The 16,246-nt window shown below is 35.5% G+C and overlaps 2 protein-coding genes across 2 annotated transcripts; both read left to right on the top strand.

Moving 5' to 3' along the window:
* Window positions 1-2,888: 2,888 nt before the first annotated feature.
* LOC121799148 (ubiquitin-conjugating enzyme E2 variant 1D-like) lies at window positions 2,889-5,993 on the top strand. Its single transcript, XM_042198491.1, has 4 exons — window positions 2,889-3,100; window positions 3,908-4,047; window positions 4,561-4,686; window positions 5,580-5,993. Exons 1-4 carry the CDS (start codon window positions 3,067-3,069, stop codon window positions 5,718-5,720), a joined length of 441 nt encoding a protein of 146 aa, XP_042054425.1. The 5' UTR covers window positions 2,889-3,066; the 3' UTR covers window positions 5,721-5,993.
* Window positions 5,994-10,474: 4,481 nt separating this feature from the next.
* LOC121800328 (transcription repressor OFP15-like) lies at window positions 10,475-11,167 on the top strand. The gene has a single exon (XM_042199903.1). The coding sequence runs from the start codon at window positions 10,502-10,504 to the stop codon at window positions 11,009-11,011; it is 510 nt and encodes a 169-aa protein (XP_042055837.1). The 5' UTR covers window positions 10,475-10,501; the 3' UTR covers window positions 11,012-11,167.
* Window positions 11,168-16,246: the final 5,079 nt, after the last annotated feature.

The raw sequence follows: 16,246 nt of genomic DNA, 5'->3' as shown, positions 1-16,246 counted from the left end.
CTCCCAAGCCATGCGTGACGCCCACTCGCCGTCCCGCGAGTGGGCATCGTCACGCTGACGCAATAATTATTTTTTATAAAAAAAATTCGAATTAAATAAAAAAAATGTGAAACGGTAATATTACCGTTAATAGCCGTTTTTCTTTTTTTTATTTATTTTTATTTTTTACTCTATAAATACTCCTAATTCATCATCATTTCACACACAACTACACATCTATTCTTCCCAAATCATCTCCATTTCCTCTCCAATTTTCATCTAACATCTCATCACAAAATGTCCGGAGACGGAAACTCCGGCGGTGGCGGCTCCGGCGGGTGGGATCTCAACGCGTTCGGTGACGGAGGGAGCATGTACAACACATTGGGTGGTTCCGGTTCGTCGACGCCGGGCACCCAGGGTTCGTCGACGTTGGGGGGTACCAACTACCCAATGTTGATGTTGATGCATACGCCCGTCCCTCCGCCCCGTAGTATTCGCAGGGATTATCCCAGATTCAAGAGGATTATCCGGTTCAACCCACTCCGGAAGAAGGCCGAGGCGGGGGAAGCTCCAGGGCGGAGGCCGAGACGGACGAGGAGGAGGAGGAGGATCTAGGTCGGCATCCGTATGACCCCAAAGAAACGCTGGCGGTGTACAACGCCTGGACCAGTGTCTCGTACGATCTCATCGTCGGGAATCAACAACCCCGGAAGTGCTTCTGGGAAAAGGTCACCAAGGCCTACCACGAGATTAAGCCGAAAAAGACCCGCCGCCGCACATATAAGATGCCCCGCGCTCACTTTGACCGAGTCGACAGGGAGGTCAAAAGAATGAAGCGGCTCATTACCAAAGCGGAGCCACGGGAGCCGACATTCTGAGGTCGGCTTTGCGGGTCTACTTCGACGACACCGGCAAACAATTCAAATATGTCGATGTTTGGGAGGTCGTCAGGGACGACGAAAGGTGGGCCGGCGGTGTGCGGTCCTGCACGGGCTCGACGTCGAAGCGCACGAAGCACACGGCGAGTGGCCAATAGTCGTCTGGTGAGGGCGGTTCGGGCAGCGGGCCACAAGAGTTTGCCTCGCAGGAGGTTGAGACCCCGGCAGACGATGTCGAGGGATCCTCCCGTGGGCACCGTTGGCCGCAAGGAAGAAATGCGGCGAAGGCGGCTAGAGGGAAGAGGGGCAGAGCCGAATCAAGCCAGGCGGGCTCGGGCTCGGGCTCGGGGGACCCCCCAACTCCCTTATGGCCATGTACATGACCGCCACAATGGCGGACACTTCCCGCTTTACGCCCGCCCAATACCAAGCGTGGCTTAACGGAGTTGCGTTTATGGCGGCACAACTTGGCATTCCGCCTCCTCACGGCTTCAGTGCACCTCCACCGCCTCCGGGGGATGATTCACCGGCGGAGTAGTTTTTTTTATTTTCTGTAAAATTTTATTTTAAATTATGTCATTTTTATTTTTTTTGGATTTTAATTATGTCTTTTTTTTATTTTTTAAATTTTAAGTTGTATTTTTTTATGTTGTAATTTTATTTTATTTTTAATGAAGTGCGTTTTTTTAATTGAATTTGGTTGGAAATAAAAATTAAAAATGAAATTGAATGAATAGTAATTTAAGGGACGGAGGGCTGCAGGTTCCATCCCTTAGTTAAGGGATGGAGTAAAAAAGTACAGTGTGGCCCGCAAATAGTAATTTAAGGGACGATTAAGAGACGGTTTAGTGACAGCGTTGTGGATGGCCTAAGTGCCACTGACTAATATATCCTCATGGGGTGAACTCATTACCAAATAATGCAACCCAAGTTTATAAAATCTATACCTTACATATTAAAATTCAAGGCCTATTATTGGAGGGAGATTATTACTCTAATGAGAATGTGCCATTTCGCACAATCTCAGTCATTGAATAAGTTGACCATTCAAAGTTGACCCTTTGAATCAATTTTTGATTTTTTTTTTAAAATGCAATGTAAGAGTGTAGGAATTCCAGTGTTCCTCTATGTGAAAATTGTGATAATAGTTTATTTGTTGATGGTTAACAAATAAGGGTAAGTGTTACTTCACCTACGACGGTACCATTGCAGCTTTAGTTTCTATCAACAATTACTCATTTATATCTACTCCTCTACCGCCCATGTTGCAATAGCTTCCGACGATCCCGATATTGAAAATACCTCAAATTTAGACATCGGTATAAAAATCATAGCTTCATCATTGCTAAAAATAAATATTTTTATTATCATTGTTTTTAATCATATGAACAATTAATTTTTATTTTGTGTTATTTCTTTTTTAAGATATTGGTCCCTAAAACCCCGAACTTTGGTATTTCAAACGAACTATAAAATTGAGCTAAAATATCACAAGTTTGTATTTTGTTTGTTATTTACCAATCCAACCCAAATAAGATATATTTAGCAAAAAAACTTATTCTACCTTAGCAAAGGTGAAATGTTTATAATATTTTAGACCACTTTTTAAGTTTGTAGCAAGTAGGAAAAAAAAACTATGTAGAAAATCATGTTGAGTTAGTAATGCTAAATGAGATAAAAAAAAAATGCATAGAAGTTAGTAGGATATAGTATGTAATTGACCTGCCATGAGAAATAACAAATAAAATGTAAATAAACAAAGAGTAAAATTTATAATATTTTAAATTAATTTTAAAATTTGTAAAAAATACCTTTAACCAAAATTAATAATTTTAGAGATCTTTATCGCTTCTTTTTTTAACTTAGAGGTCATTAACCATGAGCTTAGACAATTGAAATAAATGAGTTCAACTTTCTCAATTGAAAAGACAAGGGAGACATCATCAAAATAATTAATTTATTTTATGTTTATAAATCAACACATTAAATAAATGAATCATCCAAGGCCCAAATGCATACTTTTTCATGAATCATTTATTTAATTCAACTTATTCTCACTCCACTTTTTCTCCTTCCAATCTTTTTAACGCCTCAATTCAATCTCGTGTCTTCGATTCTCTCTCTACACGCCTGCCTCTTCCCTCTCTGTCTCTCATCGAATCGAGTCTGCTCAGAAACCCTAGCGCCCGATTCACGCCATTACACCATGACTCTTGGCTCGGGAGGATCCAGTGTCGTGGGTATATATCCTTCCTTCTCCAAATTTATGGTTTCAATTCTCCTTATGAATTATTTTTTGTTTCTTTTTCTTTTTATTTCACCCTCACAATTTAATTGCTAATAATGTGGAAACGATGAGCCGTCGCGTTCTGTGTAATTTAGTGTTTTATGTGATGGAAAAACGATTGTATTCAAGGGTTAACTGTTGAATCTCAATGAAGAGTTGTTCCTGATAATTTGATCTTCGAAGCTTAATTTAGTGTTTTGTTATTGAAGAATTTCATGTTTTCCGTACATCTTATGTTGCTGGTGCATTATTATGTGAAAAGAGGCGTTTCTTTGTTCAGATCTTTTAGTTCGATTGTCGCACTTAAGGGATGTTGCAAGTTATTTTGAGTTCAGTTTTTTCCAATAGATTAATTTATTATCTTATCAAGGCCCAGTTATTTAACTATCATGTGGATTGTATGGTCATTTTCTTTTCCCGATTGATATATGTCGTTTTGAGCGTCATGTCCTTAGTTATAAATACTTATAATGTAAAACCGCAATGTTATTTCCGGATTTACACCTTATCTCCCGGCTGCTTTTTCTGCAACTGTCCTAGATGATATAATCTAATTTGATTTATTATAGTTTGTTGCAAGTTGGTTTCCTCTAACTTTCTTGTCATACTGTGCAAGCTATATATTGAATGCACGGCATTGGTAGTGCATGAATGGGGGTACAATGAAATTTTGCTGCATAGTCTGAGTCCCTATTGCACTGTCAATGATGACTTGCTGATTACTTCATGTAAAATCTCAATTATTCTGCTTTTCTTTCAGTCCCTAGAAATTTCAGGTTGCTGGAAGAACTTGAACGTGGAGAGAAGGGAATTGGGGATGGTACTGTGAGCTATGGAATGGATGATGGGGATGATATTTACATGCGGTCATGGACAGGAACCATCATAGGTCCACACAATGTAAGCATTCCCTCTTTATCTATATGTTCACAAGTTGTGTAGTTACAAAGTTTTAATGGGCATCTTTATGGTATAATCTTAATATTTGTGGTTCTCTGCAGGGCTTGGACGAAATTTTAAATTTTGTATTTGTTCATACTTTTCACTTCTATACCTTTTGTAATATTTCTTACTTCCATATACTTTTCCCTCATGTCAGTTTTTTTGAAGTTATTCAGTGCTGTGCTGTGTATCGCAGCAATTTCTCTCAAAGGCAACCGTGCACTGCGGGCTTTGTTTTGGTTCCTTAACTGCTGATAATTATACGATATTGATGTCGACGTTGTTTTTTTCGGAAAGAACTTTATACGTTAGGGATGTCTATGTTGATGCCAGTGTCAATTTTTCTTGGGATGACTTTGTACGTTAGAATGTATGGCACCTGCATCTTTAGTGGAACTGTGAACATTTGCTTTGATCTACTGTCTCCTGAACTGTACATCAGTAAGTGTTCTGTTCTGCTTTCTTTTTCAGTCTGTACATGAAGGGCGTATATATCAGCTGAAGCTATTCTGTGACAAAGATTATCCAGAGAAGCCTCCCAGTGTTCGTTTTCATTCCCGGGTTAACATGACTTGTGTAAACCATGAAACTGGCGTGGTATGAACTTATTTCTATCTTGAACATTTACTTTTTTGAAGTATTTTTTGTATTTGCATTTTCAGCTATTGAAAGTAAATTAAATCTAATAATACTATATTTTCTCCCTTTTGTGCTATAGACTTTGAACTAATGCATCAGAAAATCTGATATTTCTCTGTATATACAATCCAGGAATTTTTATCAATTCAATTGACTCCTCTCTCCCTTCCTCTCAACTTCCTTAAATTGATAAAAAACAATCCACTTCACATGCAGTGCACCTTCATAATAAAGTCTTGATATAATATTAACCTTTTCAACGTTGAACAATTCTCATTTTCTTTCAAATATAACTCGATGAAATATGTTTGTACTTGTTACCTGTGTCCGAGACTCTGTTTTGCCCCTTAGATGATTCATGATTGTTTATGTTGCTTAGTAATTTTAGATATCATGGAATTCAACAATGAATCAATTGGAGTTGTAGAATTAAAAAGAAAACACCCATCATGCTTTAATAGATTTTCTGGTCAACTTCCATGTATGAATTCTATAGAAAAAGTCAAATAATTTCCTTGTCTATTTCATTTTCAGAATTGCATATCTTCAATTCTCTTGACTATGAAACAAAATGAAATTGACTACGTAAAACAATCTACTGGTTTTCTATAGTATGTTTAATGCATCCACAGGTTAAGCTGATGTTTAAGGGTAATTTTTTAGGTATGATGGTCACTTTCATGTATTGCATTTGAATGTATTTCCCAACCAATTTATTGCTATTGGTAATGATGTTGAGGGTTATGAGATGAGTCAAGATGACTGATATCCAATTCTATCCTTTGTCTTATGATATTTTTGTTACTCGACTAGAATAAGATATGCATATCTGAGATATTTATGGCTTTTAGGTGGAACCAAAGAAGTTTTCGCTCCTATCAAATTGGCAGCGTGAGTACACCATGGAATATATACTGACACAGCTGAAAAAAGAGATGGCAGCAACTCACAACCGTAAGCTGGTTCAGCCTCCGGAAGGAACCTATTTCTAGTGTAAAGATGTAAAGGTCTTAGTCGACCGCAGCCATAGTTGATATTGTTTGAGAATGCTCCCGTCCTATCAAGTCTCTTAGGCCGTTTGCTGTTGTACTTGTTGTGTACTATGTTGTTGGGATGTTTGGTTGATGGGATTTTATTTGTGTGAATCATTTAGAACCATATCAAAATCGGCTGAATACATTCGTGTTATAGAATATTAGTTTACCTTGATATGTGAAGATTTATGCTAGTTTTATTTGGCCTAATAGATCTTGAGTTTTATGCAATAATGTGTTATGGTTTTTGTTATGTTGGCTTTAGTAAATAATGTGTGTATTTTAATTACGTATATGTTTACTTTTAACTATTCTGTGCTCGTAAGAATGGGTTTTAATATAACTTTTGAATATTCTTTCGTTAATGAATCTATGATATCTGTATAGAGTGTCAGCTCATCGGAGTTTGCTTTGGGAGCCATGTTTATGATGGGTTGGCGCAGTCAGTCCCAGCAGGCGGTCTCACCTGGACCCGTTCGACAAGATATGCTATTTTCTAGTTTGACAATCATCAGGAATACCTTACTGATATGTATGCTGATTAGGTCTTTGGTTGTTGGATTGATTAACAAGCTGTTCCATAAACTCTTTTCTTCCACCTTGTTCTTGTTATTTTAAGGACTGAGTTCGAAGCTTTTATAAGTAACTCATTCCCAGAACAAAAGATCAAGAAAAAAGAAGATGAGAATAATAATAGCTGTGTTACTGCAGTGACAAGCAGCCTATAAGGGACAAGGATTAGATGAAAGCTTATGCATGTGTTCTAATATGGAAATTGTGATGTGATTATCCTATGGGTTTAAATCTGATTTCATTTTTACTGCCTTAAAACTTGGTAAGTTTTGTTTGACAATCGACCTCTCCGGCCAGTTTTACCACCCAGAAACACCTACGTCGAAATCGAATAATATGGATACTCATCAGATAGAGTAGCTATATATATGCAAGTGGGCGTGAAGTAGGACCATCCTCATCCAATATTTACATGACAAAAGACAAAAATATCATCTGGTCCCTAAATATATCTTCATGATCTTTTTAGGACAAAGTTAATGTATTCGGATATGTTCCTCTCAAAATTGAAACCCACATCACATGCCTCCGGAGATGCATTTGGTTTAGCTTTGAGGTTTGACATATCCCATCCATTCAATAATAAATTTGTACTATCATCTTCCTCCACATTTGCTTCTCTATTTCTAAATACTAGAGTACTACTATAAACTCATCTTTTTTCGTATACTTTATTTATACACATCACAGGAATGACTTGAAATTTTATACTCTTGAGAAAGAAAAGTAAATTTTCTACTTGGTAGTTTTGATTAGTAATTGGTGTGTTGGTATGTATATATAGATAGATGGCATGAAAATAACTCCTAAATTGCTACTCCCTCCATCCCATAATAATTGTCACTCTTTTTCATTTCGATCCGTCCCACAATAATTGTCACCATGGGCGGGCTCAAGTATAGCGAGGGAGGCTTAAGTCCTCAATGAATATATATATTTTTTACTTTTTCTATTAATTGTTTTTAAAATTTATTCAAATTTAGTTTAAATTATAGTGTAAAAGCCCCTACAAATTATCTACATTACTCAAATATATACTTTAAAACAAAATTTAGAAATTCCAGCCCTTATCGATAAATATTTCTGCGTCCGCCACAGATTGTCACACTTCATTTTTACCATAAATGGTAAGTAGGTTTCACATTCCACTAACTCACTTTACTCACATTTTATTATAAAATCAATATTAAAAAGTGGGTTCCACATTCCACTAACTTTTCCAATCAATTTTTCTTTATATTTTTTAAAACTCGTGCCTATAATAAAAGTGACAATTATTATGAGATAGAGGGAGTAGTATTTCAGAAGTATACTTATTGCTGATTTTGGTCGTTAGGCATTGGCGGCAACGTCAATAAATGGCATATTGAAAGCCTCCAAATTCAGAATGCCTCTTTCATTTCATTTAAGATATGCCTTTCAAATTTTTAGCATGCATCCCCACATTCAAAGCAGTAGTTGTAATCGCTTTTATTTCCGCAAACTTTGCATAATAAATCTCCCTTCGTTCAAAAACACTCCCATTTTGGGTATTCAATTTATATACCAATTTGACATTTCCATTTTAAAAAAATTACTCCGTACCATTTTAATATTGTGGAGGACTTTCACAAATTAAAATCAATTTCTCTCTAGACATCTAGACCTCTTTCTCAAAATAATGGATGCTTTGTAATTGACTTTAATAGATTCAAATTCAGAAATATTTAATTACAAAAACACCACCTTCCAATTCTAGAATTACACATGCAAATGCAATATAGTATACGAGCCATGTAATGGTCCTAAAAAACTAATGAAATATCATTTTCGTATTTCATGAAATTAATATGTGTACAATTTTGATGTCACTAACCTCTAAAATCATAAATTGTTTTGGGCCCATAAACGTGAACTATGGGAAACACTTTCGATATTCTAATAGAGACACTATATATTTCTTTATATTTACGATTAAATAGTATGGAACTAATACAAATTTATATTGTAGTATTTTTCTTTCATTCAATAAAATCATTCTTATATATGCATTTATAATACTATAAGCCATGTTTGGTAGGGTAGATAATTCATCTAAGGATTGAATTTTATGAACAAAAATGTCATTTTTGTCAAAAATTTCATACTTTGATGATTTATCTACCTTTATTTTTTCCGTAGAATTCAATCCCTAAATTAATTATCCACCCTACCAAACATGCTATTAATATAATAGAATATTTCCTTCATCCATTCAATAAATCATCGCCAAATATGCATTTATAATAGTATAATATAATATAGGCTTCGTTCAATAAATATATTCATGAACGTTGACGACGCCAACGAACCCAAGTAGGCCTACTTAATCGGTTGTTCGGTTCTCGGGTACCCAGAATCGGAATCGGAACCGACCGGGTAATTGAGGAACCGCGAACCAGTTTTCCGGTACCGGTTCTAATGTTCTCAAAAATTCCGGTTCCGGTTCTACCCTGAACCGAATAAAAATTCAATTTTAGATTTCCAATTATCTTATAGGGGTTGTGTGTGTGTATATGTCGTGTGTGTGTCTGTGTCGAGGCTGTGTGTCAGTGCATGGGGCTGTGTGTGTGTTTAAGATGTTGTGTGTGTATGGTGTTGCATGCGTTTAGGTGTATACTAGATAGTATTTTGTTGATGTTGATTTTGATTTTTAGGTGTTATACTTTTTAGGTATTTATTGAATTATTGTTTTTAGGTATTGGAATATTGGATGATGAATATTGTTATCTTGTTATCTTGTTGATTTGTATTTTTGTGTGTTTCTTTGAATTTTTTTGATATAAATTGCTATATTTCTAGATGTTGAATTATTCAAAAAAATTAAAATTAAAACTACAAATCGGATTCGGTTTGTAACCGGAATCGGCCGGGTAAGAATCGGTCGGATCGGTTCCAGTTTTGATTCCGGAATTCATGAAAATTGGGAACCGGGTACCCGATCAAACCGGACCGGATAGAACTGGAACCGGCCGGTTAAGCAGGCCTAAACCAAGTAAATTAAGATGTTGCTACATTATCCGTGGGCCGGTAAACTAATTGTCTTCAAATAAAGCTAATTGCGCAATCCCTAATTGAGTAATATTATCTCATATTATTACGTTTGATCTTTACCCAAATCCAAAGTAATCTGTTGTAAGAGCATGTACATTGGTGCTCGATGCTAAGGACGGCATCCGTGCCGTTGGCGTGGCAAGCACATGCTCGCCACTGTGCTCTTGACGACGGCACGTCGAGCACGTCCGTGCCGCTGAGCAGGGCGACGTGGCGCGACGGGATTGGCCAACGGCATAGCCGTTGGCATTTTCCTTTTTTTTTAATTCGAAATTAATTTAAAAATCATTTCTAAATTTAAAAATATATATTTTCCCACTTCTCAATAAATTATATCCGTTTTCTCACCACTTTTAATTTATTTTTTCATTTTTCACCAAAATTCACATTTTCGCAGCACGAATTTTAAGAAATGTGAAGACAAATTGGTGGAAAAAAGTTAGTGGAATAGAGATCCCACTTGTATATATTAGTTTTAAATGAAAAGTGAGTTAAATCATTTATGGTAAAAGTAAATTGGGACTCCTATTTGCGGACGGGCTAAAAATGGAAAAATGAGACTCCTATTTGCAGACGGAGGGAGTAATGTAACTATATTCAATATCATGTCCTACTTAATATTAATACTCTACTCCATCTATCCCCTATTAATTGTTCACTTTTGTCATTATCATCTATAATCATTATTGTCCATTTTCAATTTTTACAATAAATGGTAAATATGTTTCTATCTCTACTTACTTACACTATACATTTTATTAAAGAACTACCTACTACTTCCGCCTTAGTGTAAGCGAGTAGGGTCGTCTTGCTTAAACTAGAACAGAAGGAGTAATATATAAAAGTGGGTCGTCTTGCTTAAACTAGAACAGAAGGAGTAATATATAAAAGTTGAATTTATATTTCATTAATTACTTCAATCCACTCTGAATTAAAATGGACAATTTTTAGGAAATGAAAATAATGAAATTGTTTATTTAAAAAAATGAATATCTCTATCATTGAAATACATGAAGTTGAGGTAGTATAATAAACAAGCCTCCTCCCTCTCTTCAAAATTGATACCAACCAATATCACTATCTTTCCCAATCAAATGAGCAACAAAAACGCATCCCCCTTTTCACCCTCACCGTGGCCCTGGCCGGCCTGCGTCAACAACAGCCCTAAAACTCTCTCATTTCGCGCCAACGACGACGAATCCGCGGTGATCGGAGCCCTCCGATCCGATCGCCTCTTCTTCGATCCAGGCGAGACGCGGTCCATCCTCGAAGACTCGCGCCACGGCGTCAAAATCACGGCCATCGATTCCTACGATCCGTTCCTCGATTTCAGATCGTCAATGGCGGAGATGGTGGCGGCGCACGGCCTCAACAGCCTCGACTTCGAGGAGCTGCTCGCTTGTTACCTCAGACTCAACGACAGATCCAATCACGGCTACATCGTCGCCGCCTATGTCGATTTGCTCATCAACCATCACCATTGCTCTTCCTCCGCACATTATTCCTTCACATCGCCTCTCTCCTTTTCCTCCTCCTCCTCCACCGGCTATAGCGAACACCAAATCGCCGCCGGTTTATCGGAATTTTTTCCGATGAAAATGTAATTGTAGAGAGAGAGATTAGAAAAATCGGCTACACGTGTAAACAGATTACACGGCTGCATTTAATGTTACACTACACTACTACTAGTATTCATTAAAACTTTGAAATTAATTTATTTTAGATCGTCTGTATATTGTACTCCTTAATGTGTTTTTGAACCTCATATCCTTTTGAATTATTATAAAAATACTTTGTGAAAACCTTGCTTCAACGGTACAATTCTTCCGCTGTTTCTTAATGTACCAAACATCAACGTGATGAATCGAGATCTAATCGTTAGAAAATGTCAATGGATGATAAAATAACTGCACAAAAAATGACAACGAGCAACATAAAAAAAATCTTGAAATTTGTAAATTCCATGAAATTCAAAAATTGGAAAGTAACTGACTGTCATTTGAAAGCAACAATACCAATGAAATTGAGGTGGTCCTTCTCTGCACCTGCTGTTGCTAAATTATTATCCAAAAATAACATATAAATTCATTCATGAATTAGAAGGTATATATGTAAACTGGGACATGACCTAAAAACTGGTAAGCTATGGAAATAGAAATGAGGTTATGCCATAAATTGGAAATCGACAAAGACAGCAGCTGATGTACTTTGATACTACCTTTTATTCTGATAGAAACTTCTTTTTCTTCTTAGAATATTTCATAGGAAGATGGCAATGTGTCCTATATTTGTTTACCATTCCAATTCGTAAAATATTCATCATTTTTTTTTTCAATTTCCTTGGTTTTGTTTGAGGGTGAATAATACTACGTTTTGCTAGATATCTTATCCTTCAAGATAAGAGTTGGAGAAGAAAACAAACATAACACAAACAAATAAATTTAAAATATTCTCTAGGATTGATTGGCGTCAAGTTTGGTGGTCCTTGCACAACTTAAATAAAATTCCAAAAAAATATATATATTCAAATTTAGATATACATATACACTGCAGGGAAACAAGCTATCTGTGGAGGGCATTTGCTCAGACACAATTGAGATTTCTAATGCAAAGGCAATTAATAGTGTACTCATTTTTCCCATAAAAATATGTATATTTGAAATGACACGTTTTAATGCACAATTGATAAAGTTAGAGAGAAATGGTAGCAAAGTAGTGTTATTGAATAATTGGATCCATATTACTATTAGTTTTTATTGAGTTGTAATGGTAGATTATAAATTAATATATGTGGGTAATGAGTTGGGACAACTTTTTATAAGTGGAAATCTCTATATTTTTATGGGACGAATATATTTTTTTGTTACTGTCCCATTTCTGAATCCAGTATTTATATTTTAGAAACATAATCCTCCATTCCAAATATCTCAAATTTCCTTTTCAATTGTCTCATTTAGAGAATCCCATCTCAGTTAGAAAATAATAAAGAGTTCTAATTGTATATGCTTATCTTAAACATATTTCTGTCTCAAAAAGTATATATAATCGTCGCTAATAATAACAGTTATATTAATATTTGCGAAATGAATAGAGCAAACATTACATTCTAGATAGCCCTACAAAACTCTCTACTGCATTATATGTTGCTGAAATACCGGATTTATATTATAATAATTGTGCTTCGTTATGTTATTAACATATTTTGAGGCGTCACATAAAAATAAAATCGCCATTTGTATTGTATAATAATGCACTAGCCTACAAATTAATTTATACTCAAATCAAAAGAATAAATTATTAAAATATTTTAAGTAGTTCATTTTTTTTTCTGGATGTGGTCAAGCGGTTTGAGAGCGGTGATTTGGATTCTGTGCTTATCACCTTGTAATGATATGATCAAAACACTAACATTTTTAAGATCTTAATTTATATTCCTTGGTCCATAAAAATATTTATATTTGTGAACAGTGTGAGTTTTGATGAAAAAGTAACAAAATCAGAAAAAAAATAATATAAAGTAAAGGAGAGAATGATAAGAAAATAGATAAAGTGAAAAAAGAGAAAAAATAAGTAAAATATAACAGAGAAACTTTCTATTTTCTAAAAATAGACACGATAGATAAAACAGAATCAATATGTATATAGATTAAGCATTTAAAAATGATAAAATATTGGGGTATTTAGGAAGTGACTTTTAAGACAAAACATTTGAAATGTCCAATTATGTACATATATATTTGTGTACATCTATCATTATTCAAAAAAATAAATGTATATTTTAAATTGGTACTGAATCAGTTTATGTAAATCCTTTTTATTACTAGTACTTATTTTATTTTCTTTACTATAGCTCCTTTACTAAAATTTTATTGAAAGGGTCAAGGGAAATTCAATTGAGAGATAATAAAAATCAAAATTTATATGTACATCAATTGCTCCCAAAATGTTACCAAGTTCTGTTATGTATTTTAGGGTGTGACGGAACATGTAGCATTTACGGCTTCATGATCAATTTAATTTTTACGTAAATTTTAATATAAATCAATTAATTATAAATCTTATATTCCCACCATCCCATAAGAATAAAAAAATTGGCATATAACAGGTTTTAATTCAAAATTAATAATATAAAAGAGAAATAGAAAAAAAGGTGATCGAAGTATTATTAATAAAGAATGAGTCTCGTAATACATAAGAGGGAATTGTTTTTCCAAAAATAGATGTTATCTAATTTTGTGGGACGAACTAAAATGATAAGATAATGCTATTGTAATACCAGCCCCTTTATTACCCTCTTTCGTTATGTTTAATGTCCAACTAGAGTTTTGTCGCTCCCTTACGTCGTTGTTTGTTTTAAATGGAACTCTTTGCCATTTTGTCGTTACTTAATGCTGCCAGTTCGCAAAAATAAAAGTTAAAGTAATAAACGAACGAACGAAAATAATCAAATGAACAGTTATGAATTATAACGCATATGGTGAAAGAATACGAAGACGTCTCTTCCGAACAAGGTGTTCGAATATATGTATACATCACAAACTCCGTTAACTTACAAAAAAATATGGAAAATGATGAAACATGAATACTATTACAAAAGCATGCATACTGGGCCTCGTTTTCACCAGCCCAACCCTCGAGACTCCACGGCTGTTTCGATCAGCCCGCCGGGCCGAAGGCAGCGGGCCCAAGTGTGGGAAGCAGCATGGCAGCCCAAGGTTCCAACCCCACCTGCAAAAATACAAACAAAGCAATTTAAATCTCAATGTACTAACAACCAAAATCAGCAAGAGTAATGCTTTGACTTGTAAGCACCAATCATAAACCTTCAATTCTAAAGTTGCTTACAAGCATGACCTTTAGAATAATCTCATTCTTCGGACATTCTCTGAACCTCCTTGACAATGATGTCCTCTCGTCTATTCAAGACTTTTGATTGATTCACAATTTTGCATGTAATACGACACTGTCATCATTCCCACAATAGTGATGACTTACTTTCAGTTCCCGAAATCGGATTACTCTTATTTTCTCAAACATCTTTATTGGTTGTTGCCTTCTATGACTCACCATTTATGAGAACAAACTCTTAATTTCTTTAACTCGGGCAAGAAAACTTCATTGTTAAGTTGCTTACTCTTAATAAAACTCGGGGAGCTGCGGTTTTCTTTTAGGGATTTAATTTTTTTCCCCAATCTGGGAATGTTGAAATGGGGGGAAGACCGATGGAGTTTATGAGTAGAATTGGGCCACTTATTTTCTTTTAATTGGCCACTCCTTTAGGGTCAATGACATAATTTGTTGGGCTAATGTTTTACTTAAAATGGAAGCTTGGGCCTGAAAATATTAAATGAAGGAATGGATTAATTGCTTTAAGTTGGGCCTGCTGTGTCAAATTAATTCTCGGGCCCTCCTAATGTTTTGCCTGGTCAAATAATTGATGGTCCGCTAATTAATCCCACGATGATGAATTTAATTCTCGGGACTTTAGTTTAGTGCTCGAATAATTAATGTAGGAAATTGTACGCTAATTAATTGAACAATGATGAATAGACTTCAGATTTATTTTAGTGCTAGAATAAGTTGCGTACCAGATAACGCTCTCTTTCTTAAACGAATAATTGGTAGACCTCCACATAAAATTAAATCACACGATTTAATTAATGCTCAAAGACTTTCCTATGAAATAAGGAAAAATGGAATAAAAATGATTGAAGACAGGTGTTTTGTAGGGCTGGCAAATCGTGCGGATTGGGTCGTTATCGGGTCAACCTGATAATGACCCAACCCAATAAGGCCTAACCTGAACCCAACCTGTTAAGGAAACTGTAAATCCGAACACGAACCCGACCTGCTACCTTCAAATCCGAACACGACCCGCACCCGACACGAACCCGTTATCGACACGATATAATATGGGTTGACACGACACGATAACAACCCGAACCTGATATTACACGATTAAAACCTAATATTACACGATTAAACCTTAATTTTTAACCTAATTTACACAATTAAAATTCGTTTTATACTATTTAAACCTAATTTATAAGAAATTAAAACATTAAAGTAATATATATTTTTTAAAATAATAATAAAAATAATAATATTATTTCTTAATGGGTTACCCGTATTCGACCCGCATCCGACCCGAACCCAACCCGAAATTATCGGGTTCTTAATGGGTCAACCCGATAAGGACACGGATCCAATAAGACTTGACCCCAACCCAATAATTTCGTGCGGATTCGTGTCGGATTATCGTGTCGTGTCGAAAATTGCCAGCCCTAGTGTTTTGCACGTGTGTGGTGTGCACGTGTCCCTCCTTCAACAAGATTTATAGTTTCCCACTTTTGCAACTAATTTTACAAAGTATAAGCGGCAAGAGCGGGGTCGAACCACAGAGACTAGGGACCTACTCGAGATCGTTTCTACGACACGGGGTTGATGTTAGCCACCACGCATTAAGCACTTGAACATGGACCTAAATACTAAAGTGGGAAACTTGAACTCTAAACATGAGCTTAAACTTAACCTAAACTACCTGCTGTCGAGAGGTGCTTGAGATCATTTTGTAAACATGAGTTTGCTAACATTGCATAGAAGTCTTTGGTTTAAACTGGAAAGAGAATCTGATTTTTGCAACTAGAAAATAGACAAGATTTGGAACTATTTGACTACTAAATTCGGGAAATTAAAGTTCTATCTATAACTAACCATCTGCCAAGAACTGCCATGAGAACTATAGCTTCAAGCTCCAACAACAATTGAGAAAACAAGGCCACTAAAATTTGTAAATCTGAAATAACTAAACCAAATGGAACTTGGGAAATACATATCCG

The sequence above is a fragment of the Salvia splendens genome, chromosome 4, assembly GCF_004379255.2.
Source record: "Salvia splendens isolate huo1 chromosome 4, SspV2, whole genome shotgun sequence".
Taxonomy (NCBI): domain Eukaryota; kingdom Viridiplantae; phylum Streptophyta; class Magnoliopsida; order Lamiales; family Lamiaceae; genus Salvia; species Salvia splendens.
The sequence above is the reverse complement of the archived record's forward strand: the minus strand, read 5'-3'. Positions and strand labels throughout refer to the sequence as shown.